We start from the raw sequence: 27343 nt of genomic DNA, 5'->3' as shown, positions 1-27343 counted from the left end.
CTAACATTTTTAGCGTTATAATGAGCGCAATTTTCAAAACGCAATAGTGTAGTACACCGCCTACACGGACCAAGAGTCGGACTGGATCTGCTGTAGCTATATATAATATAGGTACCTACGGTACCTACATTCTAGCAGCTATTATGCTTATATGTTAATTTACTGTCTTCATTTCACCTGAGGCAAGTGGAGAGAATATTGATATTGCTTTGAAAAACTTGTTTTCTATTTTTTTGCCCGTGCGCTCTCAGATGGCTGATCAACCCGGCACCCGGCCTTGCATCGATGATGGAGCCCAAGGCCGATCGAGCCAGCGCGTTGAAATGGGTCAGTCGAAATCAAAATTACAATGAATAAAAATCGTTTGTTGTTTTGTTTTCCGTTCGATCAGCGTTATTCATATTGAAACCGATATGTATAAGTAAACCGGTATGATTATATCATACCTACCCCTTTGAGAATCGGGGTCTGCATGTTGCTTTCGGACCGATTTTGGCCGTTACGTCACGGCTGTACCAGATGAGCGATTTGTGAGTGATTCTTTTTCCTAGTTTCAGTTGGAAGAATCAACAGACTGTTCGATTCCTCCTGGCGACGGTCCCTTCTCGAGCCGATGTCGGCGTCCGGAAGTCGCGAGCTCGCCGGGCCCCGGCAGCCGGTGGTCGCCCTGCCGGACACCGTTCAGGAGGAGATCCGCAGCGGCGCCAACATCACCTCGGCTGCTCAGTGCGTCAAAGAGCTGGTGAGTAGTCCTGGCCCCGGGGGAGACAGCTGCTGTATGTTTGATGAATTGGCCGGATTTCCTATTTGTCTGAACATGATCTGACGCAGCGTGTTCGCCCACCCGCTCCGCTGTGCGGTGCCGTCTGTCAGGTGCGTAACACGCTGGACGCCAGCGCGAGCTGCGTGGCCGTGCGCGTCAACCTGCCGCAGCTGGAGGTGCAGGTGGTCGACAACGGCACCGGCATGACGCCCGAGCTGATGGCACGCGTCGGTGACAGGTCAGTGCGCACGGGTTCCGCTCGGGAGGGGGAGGGGCTAAAGTATGCTGTTTTGAACATCTCAATCTAATCGTCAACTTTGTCTTTCGATCCTCTCTGCTGAACCACGTGACAAATATGACCTAAAAGAAGGTACTGGTATACTCGCAACAATATTTATCGGTAAACTTAACCTATTGTCACCGTGAATCGTGGATCGTTACCCGCATACTCTCAAGTCTCAGCCGACCCGGCTGTTTCCTTCAAACGACAGGCTCCCTTCCTGGGGCGGTTTCGTTTCAGGTATGTGACGACCCACGGCGACACGCCATGTCGATCCTCGGTGAAACCGTTCGGTTACCGCGGCGAGAGCCTGGCCAGTATCGCGCGCGTGTGTCGCCGCCTGGAGATCACGTCTCGCCGTCGGGGCTCGGAGCAGACCTGGCGCCGCCGCCTAGTGACGTCCTCCCGTTCGAGGAGGGGTGGACCGGTCAGCAGCGGCGGTGAAGGCCGGAGCAGCCCGGGTGACTCGGGGCGGGGGGAGGCGGCAGGTCGGCAGGGGACCGGCGCGGCGCCCAGCCCGGTGTCGCAGCAGCGGCCCAGCGCCGGCACCACGGTCACCGTGCGGGGCCTGCTGGCCGGCCGGCGCGCCTGCCGCCGACAGGCCGAGCTGGAGAGCGTCTGCCGCGTGCTGGAGACGCTCGCACTGCCGCGCCCGGACGTGTCATTCAGCCTCCGCGATGACGCCACGGGGAGGCTGCTGATGGACGCTGCCAGGAGGAGCTCGGTCCTGGAGCGGTACAGCGACGTGATCGAGCCGCTGACGGAGCGGCAGGCGCGGCCGCTGGCGGCGCGCCGCGGCAAGGTCCGCGTGTCGGGCTTCACCACGGCGCCGGGCGGCCCTCAGTTTGTGTTCGTCAACGGCCGCCCGGTGGGCCGAGGGCGGGTGCACCGGCTGGCGGCGCGGCTGCTGGCGGGCGCGCAGCCGGAGGCCGGCCGGCCGGGGTTCCTGCTGCTGCTGCGCTGTCCGGCCGGCCGGTACTCGGTGGTGTACGACCCGGACGAGGATAGGGTCGAGTTCGCCCACTGGCAGCCCGTGCTGACCGCTGTGGAGCGGGCTGTGATGGCCGGAGTGGCCGACGGAGCGGCGCGGCTACAGGGAGACGGTGCCGAGACGGGGAACGAGCCTGTCGGCACCGCCGCCGCTGCCGCCGTACCCGCGTGTAACTACTTGTTGGACAGGGCTGAGGCGCGGCGAGGTAAGAAGGTGGCTCGTCCCGGCAGACTGGAGCCTCCGCTGGACGTCTCCGTCCCTGAGTCAGAGACAGTGCCGGGCGGCAGTGTGTTGGACAAAGTCAGCGACATGGAGCCAACGGAACATCACTCGGGCGATCGAGAGAACGGTCGACCAGACCGTGCAGATACTGATAAAGAGTCCGGAGCTGGAGGGGACTGTGGCGGGCGCAAACACCTCGAGAAGACACGAAGTACGTCCCGTGGAACAGAGAGAAGTGTGGAATCAGTGAAAATGAAACGCGATCGAAGCCTACGAGCAGACGCCCAGCAACGTTCGGTTTCTGGGCGGGATGAGTCGACAGTGTCTTGGAATCTGCGAGAGAAAACAACAAGGGGACGGCGGGCATCTGCACTGAGTGGATCGGTGTGCGAGCACGGGAGCACTAACAGAAAAACGTCAGGAAATAGAAAATATTCAGATGTCGAACAAGGCAAGACAGTCTCTCCGCTTACCGGGAACCACAGTCATGCTAACGAGCACGCAACGTCCCCACAGCGGTCAAACAATCTGAACGATGCCGGCTACCGCGAACCCTCGGGGACGATGGCCAGGGTGTACCGCGGCAGCCTGGAGTTGTTTCGGCAAACTGTGCTGCAGGCCGAATCTGCCAAGGCTACTGACAGGGCTCCTATCCAGTCTACTGATGTGGCTCAAACTCCTATGGATGGGCGCCTTTCCCGTCCGCATTCTCCACCCCCACTCAAACGACCTCGTTTGTCTGACTCTGGGACAGAGTGCGCTGGGGAGCCGACGGGTACCACCGTCCCTTGGGGAGGCAGACGACCTTTGGCGGAGCTGTTCGGAACTAGGAGAGCTGCGAATTCAAGAGCTTCTCCAACAGGAGTGAGATTGTGCGAAAGCATAACGGGAGAAGTTGATAGCAAAACACAATTGAAGAGTCACGCGACCGTCCAGGCTTCGCATCTTGCTCGTGTTGAGGCTGAGAAATACGCTCACAATCCCCAACAGATCACCAGCAATGCTCAACGGGGCGACAACGGTGATCAGCATAATGAATCGAACAACGTTCAACGTGGCATGGCTCAGCGATTACCTGCCAGTGAAAACGAGTTCCTGCTGCCCTCGGCACAGTCGGGTGTCGCCGATCGGAGAGGATGCCCAGCGGCTCCGTCTCATCATTCCGTTTCAGAGAGCCACTACGAAGCGGCGCGGTCCAGAAGGGACGTCCCTGTCATGGTCACGTCGGACGTGCCGTCCAGAGCAACCAGCACTCCGTTACCACTTCGACAAACCTATGCGCCTATGAGCTCTGTCATTGCTGCGGACAGTGGAAGATGCGCCACAAACATTCTGGCTTTTACTCCCGTTCATAGCGGAGGTGTAATCTTCCTTCCGAATGAGAGTAGTTTCAGTATTCATCCAGTCATCACTGACGGTGAAGAAATGTGCAAGGCTGGAGAGTTTTCCCTGGCGCCCGTGACTCTGTATTCTTCCAAGTCCACTCAGCACGCAACTGCGAGAGAAGAGAGTTTCGTGCTGATGCCGTCCTTGGAGGAAAGCTTCACCCTTCGTCCGTACAGCGGACCGTCGCAGGCTGCTCGCGATAGTGTCAGCCACGCCGTCCCGACGGTCCGTCTAACGACCTCGTTGCCATCGGACTTTCCTTGTCTTCAGTCGAGCCATGACCCTGGGTTCAGCTTCCCACGGCTCTTTTCCGAGCAGACGACCTCCGCCTTTGCTCGGTTCTCGTCCCTGCTTTCCGCTGGTATACTCGCTCCCAGTGAGGGGGCAAACGTTCGCTTCATGGCTCCCCTGGACCAGGACCCAGGCGCTCAGTGCGACAAGGTGTCTCTATGGACCGCAGGGAGCGCGCACCGTCCCACCTCTGCCCTCTGCAGCGGTGTCGGGCACCCACGTGACGAAATGGAGGTACGCCTCTGTACCGGGCCGAGAGACGGACTTCGTCCGCAGGAGACCTCGCCGCGGATCGGAAGGCTGGCCATGATCGATGATGGATTCGGGGTGACGCCTGCGCCTCCAGAGACCAGCTTCACTCTCCAGCCAGTATTGTGTGCTTCGCCGGATGGCTCGCCAGCTCAGGGCGCCAGCGCCTCGGCAGCGACTGGTCATGTCGCTGAAGCCTCTGTTCCTTCTGCCAAAGCTGATCATATTGTCGGAGAAATATCTGACCATACCGGGAGCTCCACAAGAACTGCAGGCAGTAAGAGTGGCGATGCGGTGCCTGCGGGGAGGTCGGTGGCTCCGTCTGCCGCCACGCAGCCGTTCGTGGTGTGGAGCAGCAACAGGGAGCGTGCAGTGGTGGAGGAAGGTGGAGAAGTGAGTGAGGATGGTGTCTGTGACGGACAGGACAACATAGAGCAAAGTGGAAAAAAGAGCTTTCAGACGTCTGGTGCCCAGGGGCACAACAATGGTGAGAGATGTGATGCTGTAGACAGCGCTGATCCTGAATCTGAGATACACTGTGTCCATGAGATGAGTGAGGAAGATAGTTCTGAGACGCACAGTAGTGCTGAACAGGACGTAAGTAATATGTCAGAATCGCAAGGGAACTCCAAAACAGAGGAAGACAGTATCATTTCATATGATGTGCTACTCCAGAAGAGCTACGAAGAACACGAAGATAGCGATGAAGCTCACCAGCACACAGTGAATTCAAATCACCACGAAACAGAAAGCATGGACGCAGACGACCAATCCCAACCACCGAGCAAGAGCCGGACTGAGATCTGTCAAGTCGCTGTCTCAGACTCCAGTGTATGTATCACATCTGCCCAGCCCTCATCAATGTCTGGCGTGAGGACGGCACAGCCCGTGACTAATCAGGGTGTCTCCTCGGGTCCTGCGGCAGCCTCTGCAGCCCACCGAACTGAAATGTCCCCCTGTACGCCACTCGCCAGAGTAGGTGTGGATACTGTGCGAACAGTGCGACCGCGTCGGCGTGTAAGGCTGTCGCAGGGACTCTACATTCGTGTAAGCCCCGATGGCACCAGAGAGTTGGCGGGAACGGTATATGAGGCGACTGCACCTACTGAGGAACGCTTGGCTGCTGAGACCGTGATCACACAGGAGACAAACTTGTGTCCGGCTGAACGATATTCTTCCAGTGGCGTGGCTTCGTTTGAGTTTTCTTGCGCCTCTCAGGCCGGAGGCTGTCAAGGGCTGTCTGCTATTGGAGAACTTTCTACACCTGCAGTCGCCAGTGACGATGCTGTTCGAGATCACGCTAAACAAACTGCCATAACCGACCAAATGGGACACGAAGAGGCGTCAGATTGCTTCAAAACAAGTGTTCCGATCGCAATCAATGCTGAAGCCTCTAATATCCCACAGCCTACCTGCCATCGGGCGAATGCCGCCGGAGATCGGTCCGATCCGGCCGGCGACTCGGCTGGCTCGTCGTGCAGCGAAGTCCTACCGAGTCAGGTTGCGGCTGACTCCGCCCTGTCGCCGCGTCCTTTGACGACTCCTGCCGCTGTCGGCGAGTCAGAGGGAGACCTTCCGGAGAGTCTGCGGAAGCTGGCTGACGGGACGCCGTGCGCCGTGATGCTGCCGGAAGCTGGGGCGATGTCTGTGGCGACGTTGCCGGTCCACTCGACTCCTCTGCAACACTCCGCGGTGCCCCTGCACGCCCCGCTGTCGGACGGGGAGGAATTGACGCCATTTTCCACTGCTCTGCTACCAGCGTCAGACGGCCCCGAGTCGCCGCCAGTCCTGACGGCCGGGGAGGTTCGACCGGCTCCCTCGCCGGCCCGGCGTCCGGCGGATCAGTCGGACTCCGAGGAGATCCTCCCGGGACAGGTGCTGGGCTCGATCGGCGCTGACGCGTCTCACCTACCGTGGGCAGATGAGATGCACCTCTCCGACATCGACCGCCAGGATGATGGAGCGCATGACCCGAGTGGCGAGGAAGCTCCACCGGCGGGAGGAGCTGAGAGGCCCAATATGCCGCAGGTTCTGGTTAATGTGACCGTCGATGAGAAGTGTTTTATCACACCCAAGCGAGCTGTGGAGCCGGCTTCGGGAGAAAACCAAAACGCTGCGGGTTGCGGCGCTAATTTTCAAGAAGTTACCCCGATGATTACGGGTTACATCCCTGACGACAAGACATCAAAGTCTAAAGGTAACAGCCCGCTGACTGCAAGACGGCGCCTCTTTTCCTATTTCGCCTCCGCAGCAGCAGCAGCTGAAGAGGCAGCGTCCGCGACAGCAATCACTGCCACAAGCGCTGCCGTGTCAGCGGTGACAGCGAGACAGGCCGCCAGTCCAGCCCGGCCCCAGGCGACCGACTCGGCCGGACGCTCGGTGTTTGTCCACTCGGCCGCGGGTCACACGGGTCTGGAGCCTCCGGCGGCCACTGGAGCCGCGGAAGGCGGCGGAGCGGCCCGGCGGTCTGCTTTCAGCGGAGCCGCAGGTGACGGCGGAGGAGACGGCGCCGCCCGGGCTCCGGCGGTCAGTGGAGCCGCCGAGGTCGGGGGAGGCGCCGCCCGGCCGCGGCGCCCGCTGGTGTTCATGCTGAACGACGCTCCCCCGTGGTATCCGTGGGCGGCCGGAGCCCAGCGGCCGCTGGTGCTCACTCACGGCTTCTCACCGTTCCTGCCGCGCGGGCGGCTCCGGCTGCCGCCCCCGCCCCCGCCCCCGCCGCCGGCCCCGGCCGCAGAGGCTGCGGCGGATCCCAGAGACGAGCGTCAGCCGCCGCCGAACGACCAGGCCGCGCGGACACTGGATGCACTAACCAGTGAGTCAGGGTGGCCCGCACAAACAATGTAACTCAATTGTATTTAGAGCAAGTTTCGCTTTGCTTTATTCGCACAGCTGCCAATGCATTGGCATTGGCAATGATCGCCTCGCTATGATCAGCACCAAGTTGGACGTTGATTGTGACAAACATGATTAATAGCATTCTGCTCACGTCTGAAAAGGGGCAGACTAATAACTAATTCCAGGATATATTTTCATTTCTTCAGTGGAACGACAAAAACACAAAAGGGGGTTGCATTTGGAATTCCGTTATGTAATTATTGCAAGCATGAAGCAACAATAATAATGTTGTCATTCATACTTGTCACAACCATAATCGTAACAGTGCTCAAAATAACGTTTCAAGCCATCAAAACTTCAGCTAGACGTTATAGGTAACCGCAGGTTGTTTGAAATAGACAACACTATTCGTTAGACTTGTGTTTTCTATGTTTCAAAACATCACCGTATGCGCTATGAGACGCTTTCCGCCCTTGCAACGCTGCAGAGCATAAGGAGAGGTCCATTTCAAATGATATCGGCACTCCATTTGCCACTGTTCAAATCCCATCTGTTACCACTAGTGTGCCTCAGTCATTAGTAGGTTGCTCGTGTAGATATCGCCAGTAGCCGATACCTGACAGGTATGCTGTACATACCGGACAGCTGTCAAGCGTTCTCAGTTCTCTCAACAGATGTCGCTAGCAGTCTGACGCCTGAACGATATGCTGTACCGGATAGCTGCCGAGCGTTCACAGTTCTCTCAACAGATGTCGCTAGTAGTTTGACTCCTGGAATGGTATGCTGTACCGGATAACAGCCGAGCGTTCGCAGTTCTCTCAACAGATGTCGCTAGTAGTTTGACGCCTGGATGATATGCTGTACCGGATAGCAGCCGAGCGTTCGCAGTTCTCTCAACAGATGTCGCTAGTAGTCTGACGCCTGGATGATATGCTGTACCGGATGGCAGCTTAGCGTTCGTAGTCCTCTCGATAGATGTCGCTAGTAGTTTGGCGCCTGGAATGGTATGCTGTACCGGATAGCAGCAGAGCGTTCGCAGTTCTCTCAACAGATGTCGCCAGCAGTTAAACGCCTGAGATGCATGCTGTAACGGATAGCGGCCGAGCGTTTGCAATCTTCTCCATAGATGCCGCTAGTAGTTTGACGCCTGAGAGTTATGCACACACATTCGCCCTGCCCGACTCTCACCTCTTCCCTCCTTCTCCTCACGGTTTTCCTTTTCTTTCCCTCTGGCGGCGAGTTCGAGCGTCCGGTGGTGTCGCTGAGGACGGGTCTGTCGGCCGCCTGGCGCCCGCAGGCCTGTGACGTCACCAAAGAGACGCTGCAGACGGTCCGCGTGAGTGATGGAGGGGGGACGGAGCACGAGGGCGGGCGGGGGTGGCGTGCGCTGTGTTGAGCCAATCACTACCGTGATATCTTTGCCGAACCTTGTACGAATCCGGTCTTTTTGGGGGAGGGCTGTAAGTTGTAAGTTGTAAGCTTCTTGTTGATCCCGTGTCTAATTCGCTTCGGCAGGTGCTCAAACAACTGGATAACAAGTTCATAGCGGCCTGCTCCGGCGACGTCGTCCTGCTGTTTGACCAGCACGCAGTCAGCGAGAGAATCAACCTGGAGAACATTCTCGAGGGTGGGTGCCCGCCACTACCACCCTTTGGTCCTTGAAGCGTGAAGATTAGCCTGGGAGACATTATTTTGAAAGGTGGGTGTCCCCACTTGGTCCCGTCGGTGATCCATCAGCTGACTCCTTCTGGACGGTTTCAGCTGGTGTCATCCCCGTCACGTCTCTCACTCATTGTTCACTGTTCAGCGTGCGTATCAGCGAGTGTGTTCGGTCTGTGCCCGCAGACGCCGGCGCCACGGGCGGCTCGGAACGGCTGCGGTCCACCGACCTCAGCCCGCCGCTGCCGCTGCGGCTGGCGCGCCGGCAGGCCAGGCTGCTCGCCGCGCACCCGGCGGCGGTACAGAGGTCAGTCGTCAGGGGTATCACTGCTGGGGTTCGAACAGAGGTCAGTCGCCAGGGGTGTCACTGCTGGGGTTAGAACAGAGGTCAGTCGTCAGGGGTCACCGCCGGTCCAGTGCAGGGGTCAGAGGTCAGGGGTCACTGCAGGAGTCAGACGTGGTCGGGTCGCTATAGACTGAGTGCTGAGTAGGTTGGTTGGGCTGACGCTGCCGTACCCGCTAGTCCAGCCGATCAGACGGTGGCCGCCTATCGGCAGTGTCGCGCCGGGGACCCAGACCCGGTCACCTCGCGTCGCCCACGACCCGGGACCCGCTCACACCGTCCCGTCTATCCGTACGTGTTCGGCGAGGTGCCATTCGCAGTTTGGCGCCGGTGTTTTCCGGACCGGGGATAAAATCACAATCACCTGTGAATTTATGGGACGGCCGTGTGCCATGTTCGCTTTGAGCAGTTCATTTCGCGTGTGTAAATCCGCCATATATCGCAGCCTGTACCGATGTCCCCTGCCGTTTCTGTGTATTGACTGGCGGCGGGGCGACACTACACCGCCCTTCGGCGACTTTGTGTGCAGCCGGAACGAACGGTCGCCCCATGAACGTTCCGCCTTCATGACATTTGTGTCGGCCAACCAAATGTATACGGCTGATGGCAATGTCATTTCAATAAAAGAACGGCCGGCTTTGCAGCGGCTTTGTGGAAATTCTGTCCCGGCGTAAAGCGCGGCCCCGGACACGGGTAATGTAACTGCCAGCCGCTGGCGATATGGTGACTGGTGAATGGTAAATGTCGCTGCCGGCAGATTGGGCTTTGTGCTGGACCAGCTTACCGAACTTAACGACTCCGAGGTAAGTTATTTCCGACAGCCAGCTCCTGCATATTGTTATTGGCTTCTGACGGCTATGTTTCCTTTGCAGAACAAGTTTCCAATAACGCTGTTTAAACATTCCAGTTCCCAAGCCTTCTGAATTTCTAACTTGTGTTTTATTCGTTTTATTATTTATTTAGCAGCGTTCTGTATCGAGTATCCAATAAAATTAACCCGCGCCCCAGTGGCGGTCTCAGCCAACTTCGCCCTAGTGGGGGGGGGGGGGGGCATATGTTACCACCCACCTCTAACTCAAAAACTAAGAGGGATAGAAAGACGCGGTAAAAAGCAGTCGATGGCTCTCAATGCGTACGTTTGAAAGTATTTCGGTCATTTTTCACCTTTGAGCAATATTGGGGTCACCAGAGGTCATCAAAGGTCAAAATTTGCCAATTGTCATTATATTTTTCAGAAAACATGCCGCTATCTCAGGAACTATGGTAGCTAGAAAAACGCATGGAAGAGCAAACGATAGCTTTTGAGCTCTTCTTTTGAAAAGGTCCTGATCAATATTGACCTCAGGTCAACGGTTTAGCCTCCAGAGGGAAAAAACTCCAAAAATAGCTGTTTTTACGAAAAGTGTTTTTCGACAATAACTTTTGACTAAAAAAAGCCACGGCATTTCTATTGCCAGAATCGTGTTCCCCTCGCCGAGACGCGTCGAATGAACTATAATTTGACCTTGAAAGGTCAACTTGAAAATTTGACCTCAGGTCAAGGTCATGACCTGACCGGAAAAGGTCATGTTGCATATCAGTCGATGCGTCTCAACAAGACAAACACAATGAGACCATCTCCAGCGTTCTATCTCTTTCCAATCGCGAGTTATTGGCAAAAAACTGTTTGTAGCCTCAAGTGACCTCAGATGACCTGTCTAGAGGCTACCAGCAAAAATGACACCTTGGTCATCACGAGGGGACTAAATCATTGTGATTCTGAAATATTTGGACTGTTCCCATGCGTACACACGGATCTAGAGGCATTTTCATTTTTCTCCATTGCCTTATAATGGTAAGGTCACGCCACTGACCTGACCTTAGGTCACGGATATGAAAAATCCGAGATATACAAATTGTAGGCGCCCATAACATCATGCAATCCACCAAGTTTGAAACCTTTCTGACAAACACTGCAGGCTGGACATGATTGCAAACTTTTTTTTAGGCTTGGTCAGTTAACTTGACCTGGTGACCTGACCTGACATGACCTGGGGTCAAAAATTTCACACATTTTCCAAAATTGATGTACAAAAAGCTACCCCAAGCGGCGCGGCGCTACGCGCCGCGCTTTTTTATTTACACGCGAAAAACGCGACAGGGTGGTAACATATGCCCCCCCCCCCCACTGGGGCGAAGGTTAAAGGTAGTGTGCCACCTTTGAAAGATTTCCCATTTTATTTTTCCTAGGATAAGAAGCTTCTGTTTTTACCTAATATCGCAAAAAAAATCAAAAATGGGCCTGGAATAGTGCCTTTTTCGCCTAAAAGTTTATCGGTTTTTAGATATGTATAACAACTGTAGTGGGCTCACCTGCAAACAGGCGTCGGGCAACAATCGCGAATGCGGCGCACTTGTGACAATAGGCAAAGGTCATTATAGTGTTACGACCATACGACGTACGGGAATGAGTTATCAGCTGTCTAATCGTAGACAACACAATGTCGAGCCTTAAACTGTAAGCCCGTATTGGTATTGTTTCTTTTATTTGGCTGTCGAAGATTATTTATGGTTTGAAATATGATTTTATGTAAAATAATTGATATGAAAAAGCCGTCTTATAAGTTATGACCCCATTTCACCACACGCAAGTGGCAGAAATGACAATGATCAGCTGACGCATTTTTCTTGGCCGAAGTCAGAGCGCGCAGCCCGACGCACCACCACCGCACCACAAAGTATGAGCAGAAGCCGCGCCCAAAGCCAGGGCCCCGGTAACGTGAGGTAGCCGAGTCGGGGCAGCGTGCGCTGACCCAAGCCGGGGCCGCAGCTTTGGGCGCGGTCTACCGCATCCCCGCGGGCAGCCCCGGGCTATCACATGACACCGGGAGGACGCGCGGCTCCGGCTTGGGTCAGCGCACGCTGCCCTGACTCGGCTACCTCACGTTACCGGGGCCCTGGCTTTGGGCGTGGTCTACCGCACCACCTAACAGGCGTGTTCGAAACCGCAGGAGCTGATGATGAACGGGTTTATCGAAACTTGATTGGATGAGCATATCGGTAATAGCGATTTCAGTGTGTGCATTTATTGTTCATAGTGGTGTGAAATGTGGTTGGGGTACGACCGACAACCCGTCGGGGCGAATTTCGCACTGGGGTACTCAAAATTTGAAGAATTTAAGACGTTTCCATGAGTTTTGAAGGTATGGATAAGTTCTAAAAATCCGGTTCTCCTTATCTGGGCCATTAACTCCATACGGTCCAAGAAAGCTGGCACACTACCTTTAAACAAGCAGTCGTCAATATCCTGCCGCAGTGCCCGGCTGTTTGACACTGAACTATGCAGGCGCCTCAGTCCACGTCTGCGGCGCTGTTCAGCGTCGGTCCCTGTGTGGGCAGGTGGCGGCACCGTCGTGCCACGAGGCGGCGCTGCTGTCGCTCCGGGCCGCGCCCGCCTGTCTGTGTGAGCGGGCCGAGCGGGAGTGGACGGCGCAGCGGGCCGCCGCCGTGCTGACCCAGCTGGCCGACCAGCTGACTGAGAGTCGCGGTGCGGCCGCCGCGCTGCCAGCGGCGCTGGCCGACGTCTACCACTCGCTGGCCTGCCACTGTGAGTACCATGTACCCACGGAGAGTGCCGAGTACCCACAAAGACTACCGAGTACCTACAGAGAGTACCGAGTACCCACAGAGAGTGCCGAGTACCCACTGAGAGTGCCGAGTACCCACAGAGAGTGCCGAATACCCACTGTGAGTACCGACTACCGAGTACCCACAGGGAGTACCGAGTACCCGTGAAGTCGCGGGGCGCCTGCCGCTTTGCCCTCGGCGCTGACAGACGTCTTTCCCTCGCACCATGAGTACTGGGAGGGCCGCGAGGCAGCCGCCGCCCTGCCCGTGGCCCTGCCCCCGGAGTCGTGACGTATGGACCACGAGAGCTGCATAACTGATTCCTATTTCGGTTTGCCTGCGTGTTGAGAAGGAATAGCGTATTTCTGTTCTCTGGGGCGGTTTCCTTGTCGATGAATGTTATTATGTTCCATTCACTTGAATTACGCCTGCTTTATCACTCAACAGAAGAGCGATGGCACCGAACATGGACAGCTGGCGCCTTCGAAAATTTACCCAACTAATCTCATGGACAAAGCGCACGAAATGACTACCTCTCAACCGATATATCAGGGCATCCGAAACCGGTACGTGCTTCACTCCGGATTTGAGCAGCACCCACACTGATTGATTGTTTCAGCTGTCCGGATCCGCGCCGTTCGATCCACTCCGCTGATCCGCGGCGGCGCCCCGCTGAGTTGCTGGCCAGTACAGCGGCCGGAGGGGCCCCGATCCCGTGTGGGCGTCTGTGAGCTGTACCGGGGTCTCCAGGCCGGCGGTGGCGCGGACCACTCTCAGTGCGGCGGGGTTCGGGAGGGATGGTGACGGGCGCGCTGCGGTGGGGCTGGTCGGTCCGCTCTATACGACGGGGTTTGGGAGGGAGGGTGACGGGCGCGCTGCGGTGGGGCTGGTCGGTCCGCTCTATACGACGGGGTTTGGGAGGGAGGGTGACGGGCGCGCTGCGGTGGGGCTGGTCGGTCCGCTCTATACGACGGGGTTTGGGAGGGAGGGTGACGGGCGCGCTGCGGTGGAGCTGGTCGGTCCGCTCTATACGACGGGGTTTGGGAGGGAGGGTGACGGGCGCGCTGCGGTGGAGCTGGTCGGACCGCTCAGTCGGACCGGACCGGCGGTTCCCAGGGCGGACGGAGTGCGCTCCATCCGCCACGGGGCGGAAGAGCGGCGAGACAGCGGCGAGCAGCTGGTGGGCTGGCGGGGATTGTATCTCTGACATGGACACTGGGAGATTCTGAATCTTGTCGCAATATAAATGATGAAACAGGTTCAGAAATGCACGTCGCGAGACTAGTGCTGCAATGACAGCAGCGTTACAGGCAAATGTTGAAACTTGAAAGGTCATTCATCATAGCTCAAATGTTTCAGTGTCAGCTTGTAAGAGCGAAAGGCTATGCATATGTGAAACCTGAAAAGGGCTCACGAGACTGTAACTACGTCACTGAGGTTTGATGTTTACATACTATGCAAGGGCTCTGTGTTGGGACATTGCCGGTCCCGTGGTGCTCCGTGACGCAGTCGGTAGAGCGTTGGACTCCGCGTGGTGAGAGCACGCGTTCCCGGTTATAACAGTCAGGGTTCGACGGGCGCTTGACATTTATGGGCCTCCTGACAGGTATGGTTGCGGTTGGTGGCAGGCCGTAACCAGGCGAAGTCAGTGAGGGCATCGGCCGTGCGCGGCTATGTGTGCACGTTAAACTTTGGACTCTAAATTCTAACATATAATCGTAATTGTGCGATCGGAGGGTAGATGGCAGGTTCAACGCAACAAGCTTCGCTTAGCGGAGGCTCTTTCCTTTTTTAAATCCTTCCAATCAAATGGTTCTGACTAAATTTATAATAAAGAATTGGGGATGCTGGTATTTGTAGATGCATTTGTGGATGCAATTCTGCCTGACGCGTTAATTTTTCCGCTGCTCTTGTCATTGGGTAGCTTGGAGACCGCAGTCTGTCCAGTGTCCACTATCTAGTCCCGTATTTGATGCCGCTCGCTCATTGGCTAGTTCGGGTGACTGTAACTCACCCAGACCGGCCCAAGGTCTTTTCCGCCTCAGATTACATAACTGAGAGTCGGCAGAGCCATCTCCTCTGGGACCGGTGCTCCTCTGGCTAAGTGAGCCTTCGTGCGTCGTTCGTCAGTCGACGGGCGGCATATCCGGAGACGGTGCCGCGGCGGAGTCGTGAGTGCACCTCCGGGTCCGTGGGAGGAGGACTCTGCGCCGGCACCTGTCTCCGGCCGCGGGGCGACGGGGCGTGTCTCGAGGGCACTCCTGCCGCGCCGACAATCTGATGAGGCCCTCTAAGCGCCGGAGACGCCGCTCGGCCGGGCTGGAGACGGGTATTGCGGCACTTGGGTGGCGGACACGCGGCGGTTATTAGCCGGTCAGCAGAGACAAAGCGAGTGGGGTCTAAATAAAACGGTCAATGTGTTAAACGTGGATCTGTCTGAGGAGTAGCTAGGATCTGCTCAAGATGTTAATACGGTCAGTGAGGACAGTACGAGCGGCGTACGAGCGGCTCTATGGTCCTCGTATATCGAGGACCGTAGAGCGATGGCTAGATTGAAGAAGAAGCACGGTCCGGGAAGCCAGCAGATTGACGATGGCGGGTGAGGGCGTTCAGTGAGGACAGCAGAGCGAGGGCGTTCAGTGAGGACGGCAGAACGAGAACTAGATGGTAGAAGGAGGACGGGCAGAGGAGCCAGCAGATTGAGGACGTTCGGCGAAGACATTCAGTGACGTTTAGGCGCTGGGTCGGGCGGCACCAGGTGGACGCTGGTAATACCATTAGACCGGGCCATTAGCAGTTGGGCCCGGGCTGTGTGGCGCGAGCCTGGCGCTCCGCTGCCGCCTGGTGGTGCCAGCCGCGCCTCCAGAGGCCTGGCGCGCTCAGCGGACCGGCACATGACCCCTGGCAGTCCATCACATTGCCTTGTGGTGGCTGAAGACAGCGTAGCATGCAATCTTTATTTCAGTGCTGTTCTCGGGTACAGGCAAACATTCATAATTGTTTACTCGTAGGTATGTTTTTTTCTCTCGATTGAATGTTGTCATTCAGATAGGACCTCGGTAGCAGTTTTACTATTTCGTTCATATTCTGACATTTCGGAGTCAAGTCATTTTGAGACCTTCGATATGTTTTGTTTATTTAACAGTTTACATAATTAGCTCTTGTACTCTCAACTAAGCTGTGATCCACGTATTTTTGTTTATGATTCATTTGTTTTACCCCTAAACGATGTCGAGCATCGTATCTTGTCTGTTTTATCACACCGCCTATCTCAACCATAACTTTGTTTTGCTCTAATCGGTCAATCGCCCCGAATGCTGTTACTGTTATGACACTATAAACGGAACCTCTGTCCATGTTACAGCGGCTGTGCCGTTCCCTGTCTCTTTCCTGACCGCCTGGTCCCTGTCCCTGTCTGTATATGTCACAGCGGCTGTGCGGTTCGGTGACCCGCTGCCCCTGACCGCCTGGTCCCTGTCCCTGTCTGTATATGTCACAGCGGCTGTGCGGTTCGGGGACCCGCTGCCCCTGACCGCCTGGTCCCTGTCCCTGTCTGTATATGTCACAGCGGCTGTGCGGTTCGGGGACCCGCTGCCCCTGACCGCCTGGTCCCTGTCCCTGTCTGTATATGTCACAGCGGCGGTGCGGTTCGGGGACCCGCTGCCCCTGACCGCCTGGTCCCTGTCCCTGTCAATATATGTCACAGCGGCTGTGCGGTTCGGGGACCCGCTGCCCCTGACCGCCTGGTCCCTGTCCCTGTCTGTATATGTCACAGCGGCGGTGCGGTTCGGGGACCCGCTGCCCCTGACCGCCTGGTCCCTGTCCCTGTCTGTATATGTCACAGCGGCGGTGCGGTTCGGGGACCCGCTGCCCCTGACCGCCTGGTCCCTGTCCCTGTCAATATATGTCACAGCGGCGGTGCGGTTCGGGGACCCGCTGCCCCTGACCGCCTGGTCCCTGTCCCTGTCTGTATATGTCACAGCGGCGGTGCGGTTCGGGGACCCGCTGCCCCTGACCGCCTGGTCCCTGTCCCTGTCTGTATATGTCACAGCGGCTGTGCGGTTCGGTGACCCGCTGCCCCTGACCGCCTGGTCCCTGTCCCTGTCTGTATATGTCACAGCGGCTGTGCGGTTCGGTGACCCGCTGCCCCTGACCGCCTGGTCCCTGTCCCTGTCTGTATATGTCACAGCGGCTGTGCGGTTCGGGGACCCGCTGCCCCTGACCGCCTGGTCCCTGTCCCTGTCTGTATATGTCACAGCGGCTGTGCGGTTCGGGGACCCGCTGCCCCTGACCGCCTGGTCCCTGTCCCTGTCTGTATATGTCACAGCGGCTGTGCGGTTCGGTGACCCGCTGCCCCTGACCGCCTGGTCCCTGTCCCTGTCTGTATATGTCACAGCGGCTGTGCGGTTCGGTGACCCGCTGCCCCTGACCGCCTGGTCCCTGTCCCTGTCTGTATATGTCACAGCGGCTGTGCGGTTCGGGGACCCGCTGCCCCTGACCGCCTGGTCCCTGTCCCTGTCTGTATATGTCACAGCGGCTGTGCGGTTCGGGGACCCGCTGCCCCTGACCGCCTGGTCCCTGTCCCTGTCTGTATATGTCACAGCGGCTGTGCGGTTCGGTGACCCGCTGCCCCTGACCGCCTGGTCCCTGTCCCTGTCTGTATATGTCACAGCGGCTGTGCGGTTCGGTGACCCGCTGCCCCTGACCGCCTGGTCCCTGTCCCTGTCTGTATATGTCACAGCGGCTGTGCGGTTCGGTGACCCGCTGCCCCTGACCGCCTGGTCCCTGTCCCTGTCTGTATATGTCACAGCGGCTGTGCGGTTCGGGGACCCGCTGCCCCTGACCGCCTGGTCCCTGTCCCTGTCTGTATATGTCACAGCGGCTGTGCGGTTCGGTGACCCGCTGCCCCTGACCGCCTGGTCCCTGTCCCTGTCTGTATATGTCACAGCGGCTGTGCGGTTCGGTGACCCGCTGCCCCTGACCGCCTGGTCCCTGTCCCTGTCTGTATATGTCACAGCGGCTGTGCGGTTCGGTGACCCGCTGCCCCTGACCGCCTGGTCCCTGTCCCTGTCTGTATATGTCACAGCGGCTGTGCGGTTCGGGGACCCGCTGCCCCTGACCGCCTGGTCCCTGTCCCTGTCAATATATGTCACAGCGGCTGTGCGGTTCGGGGACCCGCTGCCCCTGACCGCCTGGTCCCTGTCCCTGTCAATATATGTCACAGCGGCTGTGCGGTTCGGGGACCCGCTGCCCCTGACCGCCTGGTCCCTGTCCCTGTCAATATATGTCACAGCGGCTGTGCGGTTCGGGGACCCGCTGCCCCTGACCGCCTGGTCCCTGTCCCTGTCAATATATGTCACAGCGGCGGTGCGGTTCGGGGACCCGCTGCCCCTGACCGCCTGGTCCCTGTCCCTGTCTGTATATGTCACAGCGGCGGTGCGGTTCGGGGACCCGCTGCCCCTGACCGCCTGGTCCCTGTCCCTGTCTGTATATGTCACAGCGGCTGTGCGGTTCGGGGACCCGCTGCCCCTGACCGCCTGGTCCCTGTCCCTGTCAATATATGTCACAGCGGCTGTGCGGTTCGGGGACCCGCTGCCCCTGACCGCCTGGTCCCTGTCCCTGTCTGTATATGTCACAGCGGCTGTGCGGTTCGGGGACCCGCTGCCCCTGACCGCCTGGTCCCTGTCCCTGTCTGTATATGTCACAGCGGCGGTGCGGTTCGGGGACCCGCTGCCCCTGACCGCCTGGTCCCTGTCCCTGTCTGTATATGTCACAGCGGCTGTGCGGTTCGGGGACCCGCTGCCCCTGACCGCCTGGTCCCTGTCCCTGTCTGTATATGTCACAGCGGCTGTGCGGTTCGGGGACCCGCTGCCCCTGACCGCCTGGTCCCTGTCCCTGTCTGTATATGTCACAGCGGCTGTGCGGTTCGGGGACCCGCTGCCCCTGACCGCCTGGTCCCTGTCCCTGTCTGTATATGTCACAGCGGCTGTGCGGTTCGGGGACCCGCTGCCCCTGACCGCCTGGTCCCTGTCCCTGTCTGTATATGTCACAGCGGCTGTGCGGTTCGGGGACCCGCTGCCCCTGACCGCCTGGTCCCTGTCCCTGTCTGTATATGTCACAGCGGCTGTGCGGTTCGGGGACCCGCTGCCCCTGACCGCCTGGTCCCTGTCCCTGTCTGTATATGTCACAGCGGCTGTGCGGTTCGGGGACCCGCTGCCCCTGACCGCCTGGTCCCTGTCCCTGTCTGTATATGTCACAGCGGCTGTGCGGTTCGGGGACCCGCTGCCCCTGACCGCCTGGTCCCTGTCCCTGTCTGTATATGTCACAGCGGCTGTGCGGTTCGGGGACCCGCTGCCCCTGACCGCCTGGTCCCTGTCCCTGTCTGTATATGTCACAGCGGCTGTGCGGTTCGGGGACCCGCTGCCCCTGACCGCCTGGTCCCTGTCCCTGTCTGTATATGTCACAGCGGCGGTGCGGTTCGGGGACCCGCTGCCCCTGACCGCCTGGTCCCTGTCCCTGTCTGTATATGTCACAGCGGCTGTGCGGTTCGGGGACCCGCTGCCCCTGACCGCCTGGTCCCTGTCCCTGTCAATATATGTCACAGCGGCTGTGCGGTTCGGGGACCCGCTGCCCCTGACCGCCTGGTCCCTGTCCCTGTCTGTATATGTCACAGCGGCGGTGCGGTTCGGGGACCCGCTGCCCCTGACCGCCTGGTCCCTGTCCCTGTCAATATATGTCACAGCGGCTGTGCGGTTCGGGGACCCGCTGCCCCTGACCGCCTGGTCCCTGTCCCTGTCTGTATATGTCACAGCGGCTGTGCGGTTCGGGGACCCGCTGCCCCTGACCGCCTGGTCCCTGTCCCTGTCTGTATATGTCACAGCGGCGGTGCGGTTCGGGGACCCGCTGCCCCTGACCGCCTGGTCCCTGTCCCTGTCTGTATATGTCACAGCGGCGGTGCGGTTCGGGGACCCGCTGCCCCTGACCGCCTGGTCCCTGTCCCTGTCAATATATGTCACAGCGGCTGTGCGGTTCGGGGACCCGCTGCCCCTGACCGCCTGGTCCCTGTCCCTGTCTGTATATGTCACAGCGGCTGTGCGGTTCGGGGACCCGCTGCCCCTGACCGCCTGGTCCCTGTCCCTGTCTGTATATGTCACAGCGGCGGTGCGGTTCGGGGACCCGCTGCCCCTGACCGCCTGGTCCCTGTCCCTGTCAATATATGTCACAGCGGCTGTGCGGTTCGGGGACCCGCTGCCCCTGACCGCCTGGTCCCTGTCCCTGTCTGTATATGTCACAGCGGCGGTGCGGTTCGGGGACCCGCTGCCCCTGACCGCCTGGTCCCTGTCCCTGTCTGTATATGTCACAGCGGCGGTGCGGTTCGGGGACCCGCTGCCCCTGACCGCCTGGTCCCTGTCCCTGTCAATATATGTCACAGCGGCTGTGCGGTTCGGGGACCCGCTGCCCCTGACCGCCTGGTCCCTGTCCCTGTCTGTATATGTCACAGCGGCTGTGCGGTTCGGGGACCCGCTGCCCCTGACCGCCTGGTCCCTGTCCCTGTCTGTATATGTCACAGCGGCTGTGCGGTTCGGGGACCCGCTGCCCCTGACCGCCTGGTCCCTGTCCCTGTCTGTATATGTCACAGCGGCGGTGCGGTTCGGGGACCCGCTGCCCCTGACCGCCTGGTCCCTGTCCCTGTCAATATATGTCACAGCGGCTGTGCGGTTCGGGGACCCGCTGCCCCTGACCGCCTGGTCCCTGTCCCTGTCTGTATATGTCACAGCGGCTGTGCGGTTCGGGGACCCGCTGCCCCTGACCGCCTGGTCCCTGTCCCTGTCTGTATATGTCACAGCGGCGGTGCGGTTCGGGGACCCGCTGCCCCTGACCGCCTGGTCCCTGTCCCTGTCAATATATGTCACAGCGGCTGTGCGGTTCGGGGACCCGCTGCCCCTGACCGCCTGGTCCCTGTCCCTGTCTGTATATGTCACAGCGGCGGTGCGGTTCGGGGACCCGCTGCCCCTGACCGCCTGGTCCCTGTCCCTGTCAATATATGTCACAGCGGCTGTGCGGTTCGGGGACCCGCTGCCCCTGACCGCCTGGTCCCTGTCCCTGTCAATATATGTCACAGCGGCTGTGCGGTTCGGGGACCCGCTGCCCCTGACCGCCTGGTCCCTGTCCCTGTCAATATATGTCACAGCGGCGGTGCGGTTCGGTGACCCGCTGCCCCTGACCGCCTGGTCCCTGTCCCTGTCAATATATGTCACAGCGGCTGTGCGGTTCGGGGACCCGCTGCCCCTGACCGCCTGGTCCCTGTCCCTGTCAATATATGTCACAGCGGCGGTGCGGTTCGGTGACCCGCTGCCCCTGACCGCCTGGTCCCTGTCCCTGTCAATATATGTCACAGCGGCGGTGCGGTTCGGGGACCCGCTGCCCCTGACCGCCTGGTCCCTGTCCCTGTCTGTATATGTCACAGCGGCGGTGCGGTTCGGGGACCCGCTGCCCCTGACCGCCTAGTCCCTGTCCCTGTCAATATATGTCACAGCGGCTGTGCGGTTCGGGGACCCGCTGCCCCTGACCGCCTGGTCCCTGTCCCTGTCAATATATGTCACAGCGGCTGTGCGGTTCGGGGACCCGCTGCCCCTGACCGCCTGGTCCCTGTCCCTGTCTGTATATGTCACAGCGGCGGTGCGGTTCGGGGACCCGCTGCCCCTGACCGCCTGGTCCCTGTCCCTGTCAATATATGTCACAGCGGCTGTGCGGTTCGGGGACCCGCTGCCCCTGACCGCCTGGTCCCTGTCCCTGTCTGTATATGTCACAGCGGCGGTGCGGTTCGGGGACCCGCTGCCCCTGACCGCCTGGTCCCTGTCCCTGTCAATATATGTCACAGCGGCTGTGCGGTTCGGGGACCCGCTGCCCCTGACCGCCTGGTCCCTGTCCCTGTCTGTATATGTCACAGCGGCGGTGCGGTTCGGGGACCCGCTGCCCCTGACCGCCTGGTCCCTGTCCCTGTCAATATATGTCACAGCGGCGGTGCGGTTCGGGGACCCGCTGCCCCTGACCGCCTGGTCCCTGTCCCTGTCAATATATGTCACAGCGGCTGTGCGGTTCGGGGACCCGCTGCCCCTGACCGCCTGGTCCCTGTCCCTGTCAATATATGTCACAGCGGCTGTGCGGTTCGGGGACCCGCTGCCCCTGACCGCCTGGTCCCTGTCCCTGTCTGTATATGTCACAGCGGCGGTGCGGTTCGGGGACCCGCTGCCCCTGACCGCCTGGTCCCTGTCCCTGTCAATATATGTCACAGCGGCTGTGCGTTTCGGTGACCCGCTGCCCCTGACCGCCTGGTCCCTGTCCCTGTCTGTATATGTCACAGCGGCGGTGCGGTTCGGGGACCCGCTGCCCCTGACCGCCTGGTCCCTGTCCCTGTCAATATATGTCACAGCGGCGGTGCGGTTCGGGGACCCGCTGCCCCTGACCGCCTGGTCCCTGTCCCTGTCTGTATATGTCACAGCGGCGGTGCGGTTCGGGGACCCGCTGCCCCTGACCGCCTGGTCCCTGTCCCTGTCTGTATATGTCACAGCGGCGGTGCGGTTCGGGGACCCGCTGCCCCTGACCGCCTGGTCCCTGTCCCTGTCTGTATATGTCACAGCGGCGGTGCGGTTCGGGGACCCGCTGCCCCTGACCGCCTGGTCCCTGTCCCTGTCTGTATATGTCACAGCGGCGGTGCGGTTCGGGGACCCGCTGCCCCTGACCGCCTGGTCCCTGTCCCTGTCTGTATATGTCACAGCGGCGGTGCGGTTCGGGGACCCGCTGCCCCTGACCGCCTGGTCCCTGTCCCTGTCTGTATATGTCACAGCGGCGGTGCGGTTCGGGGACCCGCTGCCCCTGACCGCCTGGTCCCTGTCCCTGTCTGTATATGTCACAGCGGCGGTGCGGTTCGGGGACCCGCTGCCCCTGACCGCCTGGTCCCTGTCCCTGTCTGTATATGTCACAGCGGCGGTGCGGTTCGGGGACCCGCTGCCCCTGACCGCCTGGTCCCTGTCCCTGTCTGTATATGTCACAGCGGCGGTGCGGTTCGGGGACCCGCTGCCCCTGACCGCCTGGTCCCTGTCCCTGTCTGTATATGTCACAGCGGCTGTGCGGTTCGGGGACCCGCTGCCCCTGACCGCCTGGTCCCTGTCCCTGTCTGTATATGTCACAGCGGCGGTGCGGTTCGGGGACCCGCTGCCCCTGACCGCCTGGTCCCTGTCCCTGTCTGTATATGTCACAGCGGCGGTGCGGTTCGGGGACCCGCTGCCCCTGACCGCCTGGTCCCTGTCCCTGTCTGTATATGTCACAGCGGCTGTGCGGTTCGGGGACCCGCTGCCCCTGACCGCCTGGTCCCTGTCCCTGTCTGTATATGTCACAGCGGCTGTGCGGTTCGGGGACCCGCTGCCCCTGACCGCCTGGTCCCTGTCCCTGTCTGTATATGTCACAGCGGCGGTGCGGTTCGGGGACCCGCTGCCCCTGACCGCCTGGTCCCTGTCCCTGTCTGTATATGTCACAGCGGCTGTGCGGTTCGGGGACCCGCTGCCCCTGACCGCCTGGTCCCTGTCCCTGTCTGTATATGTCACAGCGGCGGTGCGGTTCGGGGACCCGCTGCCCCTGACCGCCTGGTCCCTGTCCCTGTCTGTATATGTCACAGCGGCGGTGCGGTTCGGGGACTCGCTGCCCCTGACCGCCTGGTCCCTGTCCCTGTCTGTATATGTCACAGCGGCGGTGCGGTTCGGGGACTCGCTGCCCCTGACCGCCTGGTCCCTGTCCCTGTCTGTATATGTCACAGCGGCGGTGCGGTTCGGGGACCCGCTGCCCCTGACCGCCTGGTCCCTGTCCCTGTCTGTATATGTCACAGCGGCGGTGCGGTTCGGGGACCCGCTGCCCCTGACCGCCTGGTCCCTGTCCCTGTCTGTATATGTCACAGCGGCGGTGCGGTTCGGGGACCCGCTGCCCCTGACCGCCTGGTCCCTGTCCCTGTCTGTATATGTCACAGCGGCTGTGCGGTTCGGGGACCCGCTGCCCCTGACCGCCTGGTCCCTGTCCCTGTCTGTATATGTCACAGCGGCGGTGCGGTTCGGGGACTCGCTGCCCCTGACCGCCTGTGAGCGTCTGGTGGCCCAGCTGAGTCGGTGTCGCCGGCCGCTGGTGTGTGCCCACGGCCGGCCGTCCGTGGTGCCTCTGGTTGTCTGCTCCCGACTGCCGGCTGCCCCTCAGGTCAGTCTGCAGTAACTGCCGGGCGCCCCTCAGGTCAGTCTGCAGTAACTGCCGGCTGCCCCTCAGGTCAGTCTGCAGTAACTGCCGGCCGCCCCAGCTCAGGTCAGTCTGCAGTAACTGCCGGGCGCCGGCTGCCACTCAGGTCAGTCTGCAGTAACTGCCGGGCGCCGGCTGCCCCTCAGGTCAGTCTGCAGTAACTGCCGGGCGCCGGCTGCCCCTCAGGTCAGTCTGCAGTAACTGCCGGGCGCCGGCTGCCCCTCAGGTCAGTCCTCAGATACTGCCGGCCTCTCCCCCCGCTCAGCCCGCCCCCCAGGTCAGTCCTCAGATACTGCCGGGCGCCGGCCGCCCCTCAGGTCAGTCCGCAGATACTGCCGGCTGCCCCTCAGGTCAGTCCGCAGATACTGCCGGCCGCCCCTCAGGTCAGTGCGCAGATAGGTACTGCCGGCTGCCGGTCGCCCCTCAGGTCAGTCCTCAGATACTGCCGGCCTCTCCCCCCGCTCAGCCCGCCCCCCAGGTCAGTCCTCAGATACTGCCGGGCGCCGGCCGCCCCTCAGGTCAGTCTGCAGTAACTGCCGGCCGGCCCTCAGGTCAGTCTGCAGTAACTGCCGGGCGCCGGCTGCCCCTCAGGTCAGTCCTCAGATACTGCCGGGCGCCGGCCGCCCCTCAGGTCAGTCCTCAGATACTGCCGGCCGGCGCCTCAGGTCAGTCTGCCGATACTTCCGGCTACCTGAGGTTTTATTAGACTCCGCTAATCGTACCAAAAGTTGTGACACACCGGAACGTATGGTGGTGGAGAGAGGGTCCCTCGACTGCCAGTCTCTCCGTTCCTCGGGTCGGCAGCTCGGAACAAAATGACTCCGAGCTGACTGTGAAATAGGACACTGGCAGAGATCACTGATTATGATGCTGAATTTTGGCTAGGTTTTGTTATGGTGTTTGTCGAAGATCCCTCATCCGGTTACATGTCCTGTTCTTGCACCATGAGTCATGTTGGTATTTGCTGCCTGTAACGTGTGGCGGTGTCTGGCCTCTCCTGTTCCCGCACCAGTCCTGTTGGTATTTGCTGCCTGTGACGTGCGGCGGTTTTTTTTTTTTGCTCGGCCAGCCTAGCGCCAGTCTCGAGCGGTGGGACAGTTAATCCGGCAATTTTGGCCGGGATGCAAAAGTTACGTTAAACCGGTTTATGTTAACCCGGGAGCAAATAACAATGTGGAAGCCTATCTTAGATGTGGCAAAGCTAACGGAGTACTTACTTGTTGCCGAAGTGCCGAAAGAAGGTGCTGGAACCGAAAACACAGCATTGGTTCATGTATTTATGCACGTCCTCTGGCCTATCCTGTTCGTGCACCAGTCCTGTTGGCTGCTGCTGCCTGTGACGTGCGGCGGTGTCTGGCCTGTCCTGTTCGTGCACCAGTCCTGTTGGCTGCTGCTGCCTGTGACGTGCGGCGGTGTCTGGCCTGTCCTGTTCGTGCACCAGTCCTGTTGGCTGCTGCTGCCTGTGACGTGTGGCGGTCTCTCGCCTGCAGGAGCCCAGACCTCGCCTGGAGCGGCTGAGGAGGCTGCTCAAAACCCAGTGCAAAACGGCAAAGTGAACGGTCCAAAACAGCAGTGTGCGCGGTCCATGGTGGCACCGAACTGCCCATGGAAGCAGTGCGGATCAGCGGCTTAGCAGCTGGGTGGTAAGTGCCTCACCTCGCCCAGAAGTGAAGCCTGCCTGAGTTGTGCACCGTGGTATCTGAGGCGACATTGTCCTGTTGCAGCCATGTCCCTGGTTGTGCCGTGTTTATTCGCTGTTGCAGAAGGATTGTTTCTTTGTTTCTGTGTGGCCGGGATAAAGTCAGGTCAATTGGCTCGCCTTTGTGTCAAGTACGTTGGTACGTGCGTGCCGATACTTTGTTACGTTGTTACGTGCCGATACTTTGCTACGTTGGCACGTGCCGATACTTTGTTACGTTGGTACGTGCCGATACGTTGTTACGTTGGTAGTTTGGTACGTATCAAGTTGTTACGCTATCTGGTCCGTGAAACATAGTCAGTATTACGTTATTTAACTGCGTTTGTTACTGTTCTGTTATTTGTTATGGTTGATATGATATGGTAACTCACATACCAAAAGATATGTGATAATCATGTTATTGCCTCCACCGATTGTAGGGAATACATTGACATTGTTTTAAAAGTTGCAATCCTTCCATTTTCTGAATTTTGAACGAAGACTTTAACTGTGGTTTATAGTCTTGCTGATAGAGAATTAGTAGCTCATGCAAGCTAGTCGCTGCGATCAACTGTTCTGATGAGGTTGGACTAGGGCGGGCGCTGTATCTGAAGGTCCAATTTAGGAGATCTCCGCTGTCCGACTATAATGCTAATGAAGTCGAACTGGCGCGGAACGACCGAGTGCTCCCCAGTGTAATGTAAGCGGCGTCTGAACTCACAGACCACTCGCAGCGCGCGGCACCGTGAAAATAAAACGCTCCCCAGCCACCCGTCACATTGCTTACTCCTGCCCCCGCTTGTGGGCCGCCCGCGCAGTAACGCACAAAAGGGTCTCACTCCTCTGACAGTTGGCTAGGACGGGGGGCAGTGCAGTTGTGGAGCGGAAATAATGCCGCGGAGCCGGATATGACAGAGCGGCTTCACGGACGTATGGGAGAGGCCGTGCAGCGTAGAGGACACGCCAGAGCTCTGCCGTCAGCGGCCGCCGCTCCACACGCGAGCGTAGCGGCGGAACGGCAGCGAAATGAGTTGCCTTTTTGTACAGTCGTGTCGGAGTGACAGGCAATGTAACGGACGGTTCGCCGTGCGCTATACAGGCTTTGTGTAAATATTTCTATTTTTTTTTATTTTATTCAGGCCTCCCTCCAACGGGCACTTATGGCCCAATTACAGGAGGGCTCCTCCTCCTCCTGGCCCTTGTTCCCCCACCCCCCAGGCTACGGCTGAAGTGGGAGCCTACCCCACACCTGGTGACACAGCCGGGGACGACGCCCGCGGAACGGGCGGAACCGGGAATCGAACCCGAAACCCGGCACCGCCCGCACCGCGGGTCGACGCCTTAACCGACTGCGCCACCAGGGCCGCCAAATATAATAAATATAATTCAAGATAAAGGAACTGAGCTCGTCTTGAGGATGAAAATGGTCATGTCAAGGCTAATACGCCCCAGTCTTCTTACATAAGCTGCAAATTTCCTTTTATACCCTCTACTGATTTCGTATTTATTGAAATGTCTCTTCTTCGCGACTCGCAGTTCATCTCAGGCTGTCGGCTGTCCACTCATCTCGCTTCCCTATCCCGCGTCCTGTCCACTTCCCAGTCCCCGGCCTGTCCACTCCCCCACCAGTGCCCCGGTTTCACCAGTCCCCGACCTGACCACTCCCCCACCAGTCCCCGGCCTGTCCACTCCCCCACCAGTGCCCCGGTTTCACCAGTCCCCGACCTGACCACTCCCCCACCAGTCCCCGGCCTGTCCACTCC

The 27343-nt window shown here is 59.4% G+C and overlaps 1 protein-coding gene across 1 annotated transcript; it reads left to right on the top strand.

Moving 5' to 3' along the window:
- The first annotated feature begins 778 nt into the window (after nt 1-778).
- On the top strand, nt 779-26365 carry LOC122392302. The gene is made up of 12 exons (XM_043386999.1): nt 779-793; nt 874-1001; nt 1284-1911; nt 2074-2467; nt 5942-6160; nt 6497-6994; nt 8250-8353; nt 8533-8644; nt 8863-8983; nt 9777-9822; nt 12398-12605; nt 25393-26365. Coding segments are annotated over exons 1-12 (2475 nt in total). The 3' UTR covers nt 25395-26365.
- Nucleotides 26366-27343: the final 978 nt, after the last annotated feature.

Source organism: Amphibalanus amphitrite, unplaced genomic scaffold (assembly GCF_019059575.1).
Source record: "Amphibalanus amphitrite isolate SeventyFive unplaced genomic scaffold, NRLGWU_Aamphi_draft 000480F_arrow, whole genome shotgun sequence".
Taxonomy (NCBI): Eukaryota; Metazoa; Arthropoda; class Thecostraca; order Balanomorpha; family Balanidae; genus Amphibalanus; species Amphibalanus amphitrite.
This window is presented reverse-complemented; position numbering and strand designations above follow the sequence as displayed.

What these genes read in the sequence shown, in the direction of transcription:
- LOC122392302 (XM_043386999.1), top strand. An exon ending in AGACGCTGCAGACGGTCCGC is followed by an intron (nt 8,354 to 8,532) that starts GTGAGTGATGGA and finishes TCGCTTCGGCAG; the next exon opens with GTGCTCAAACAACTGGATAA. An exon ending in CCGAACTTAACGACTCCGAG is followed by an intron (nt 9,823 to 12,397) that starts GTAAGTTATTTC and finishes CTGTGTGGGCAG; the next exon opens with GTGGCGGCACCGTCGTGCCA.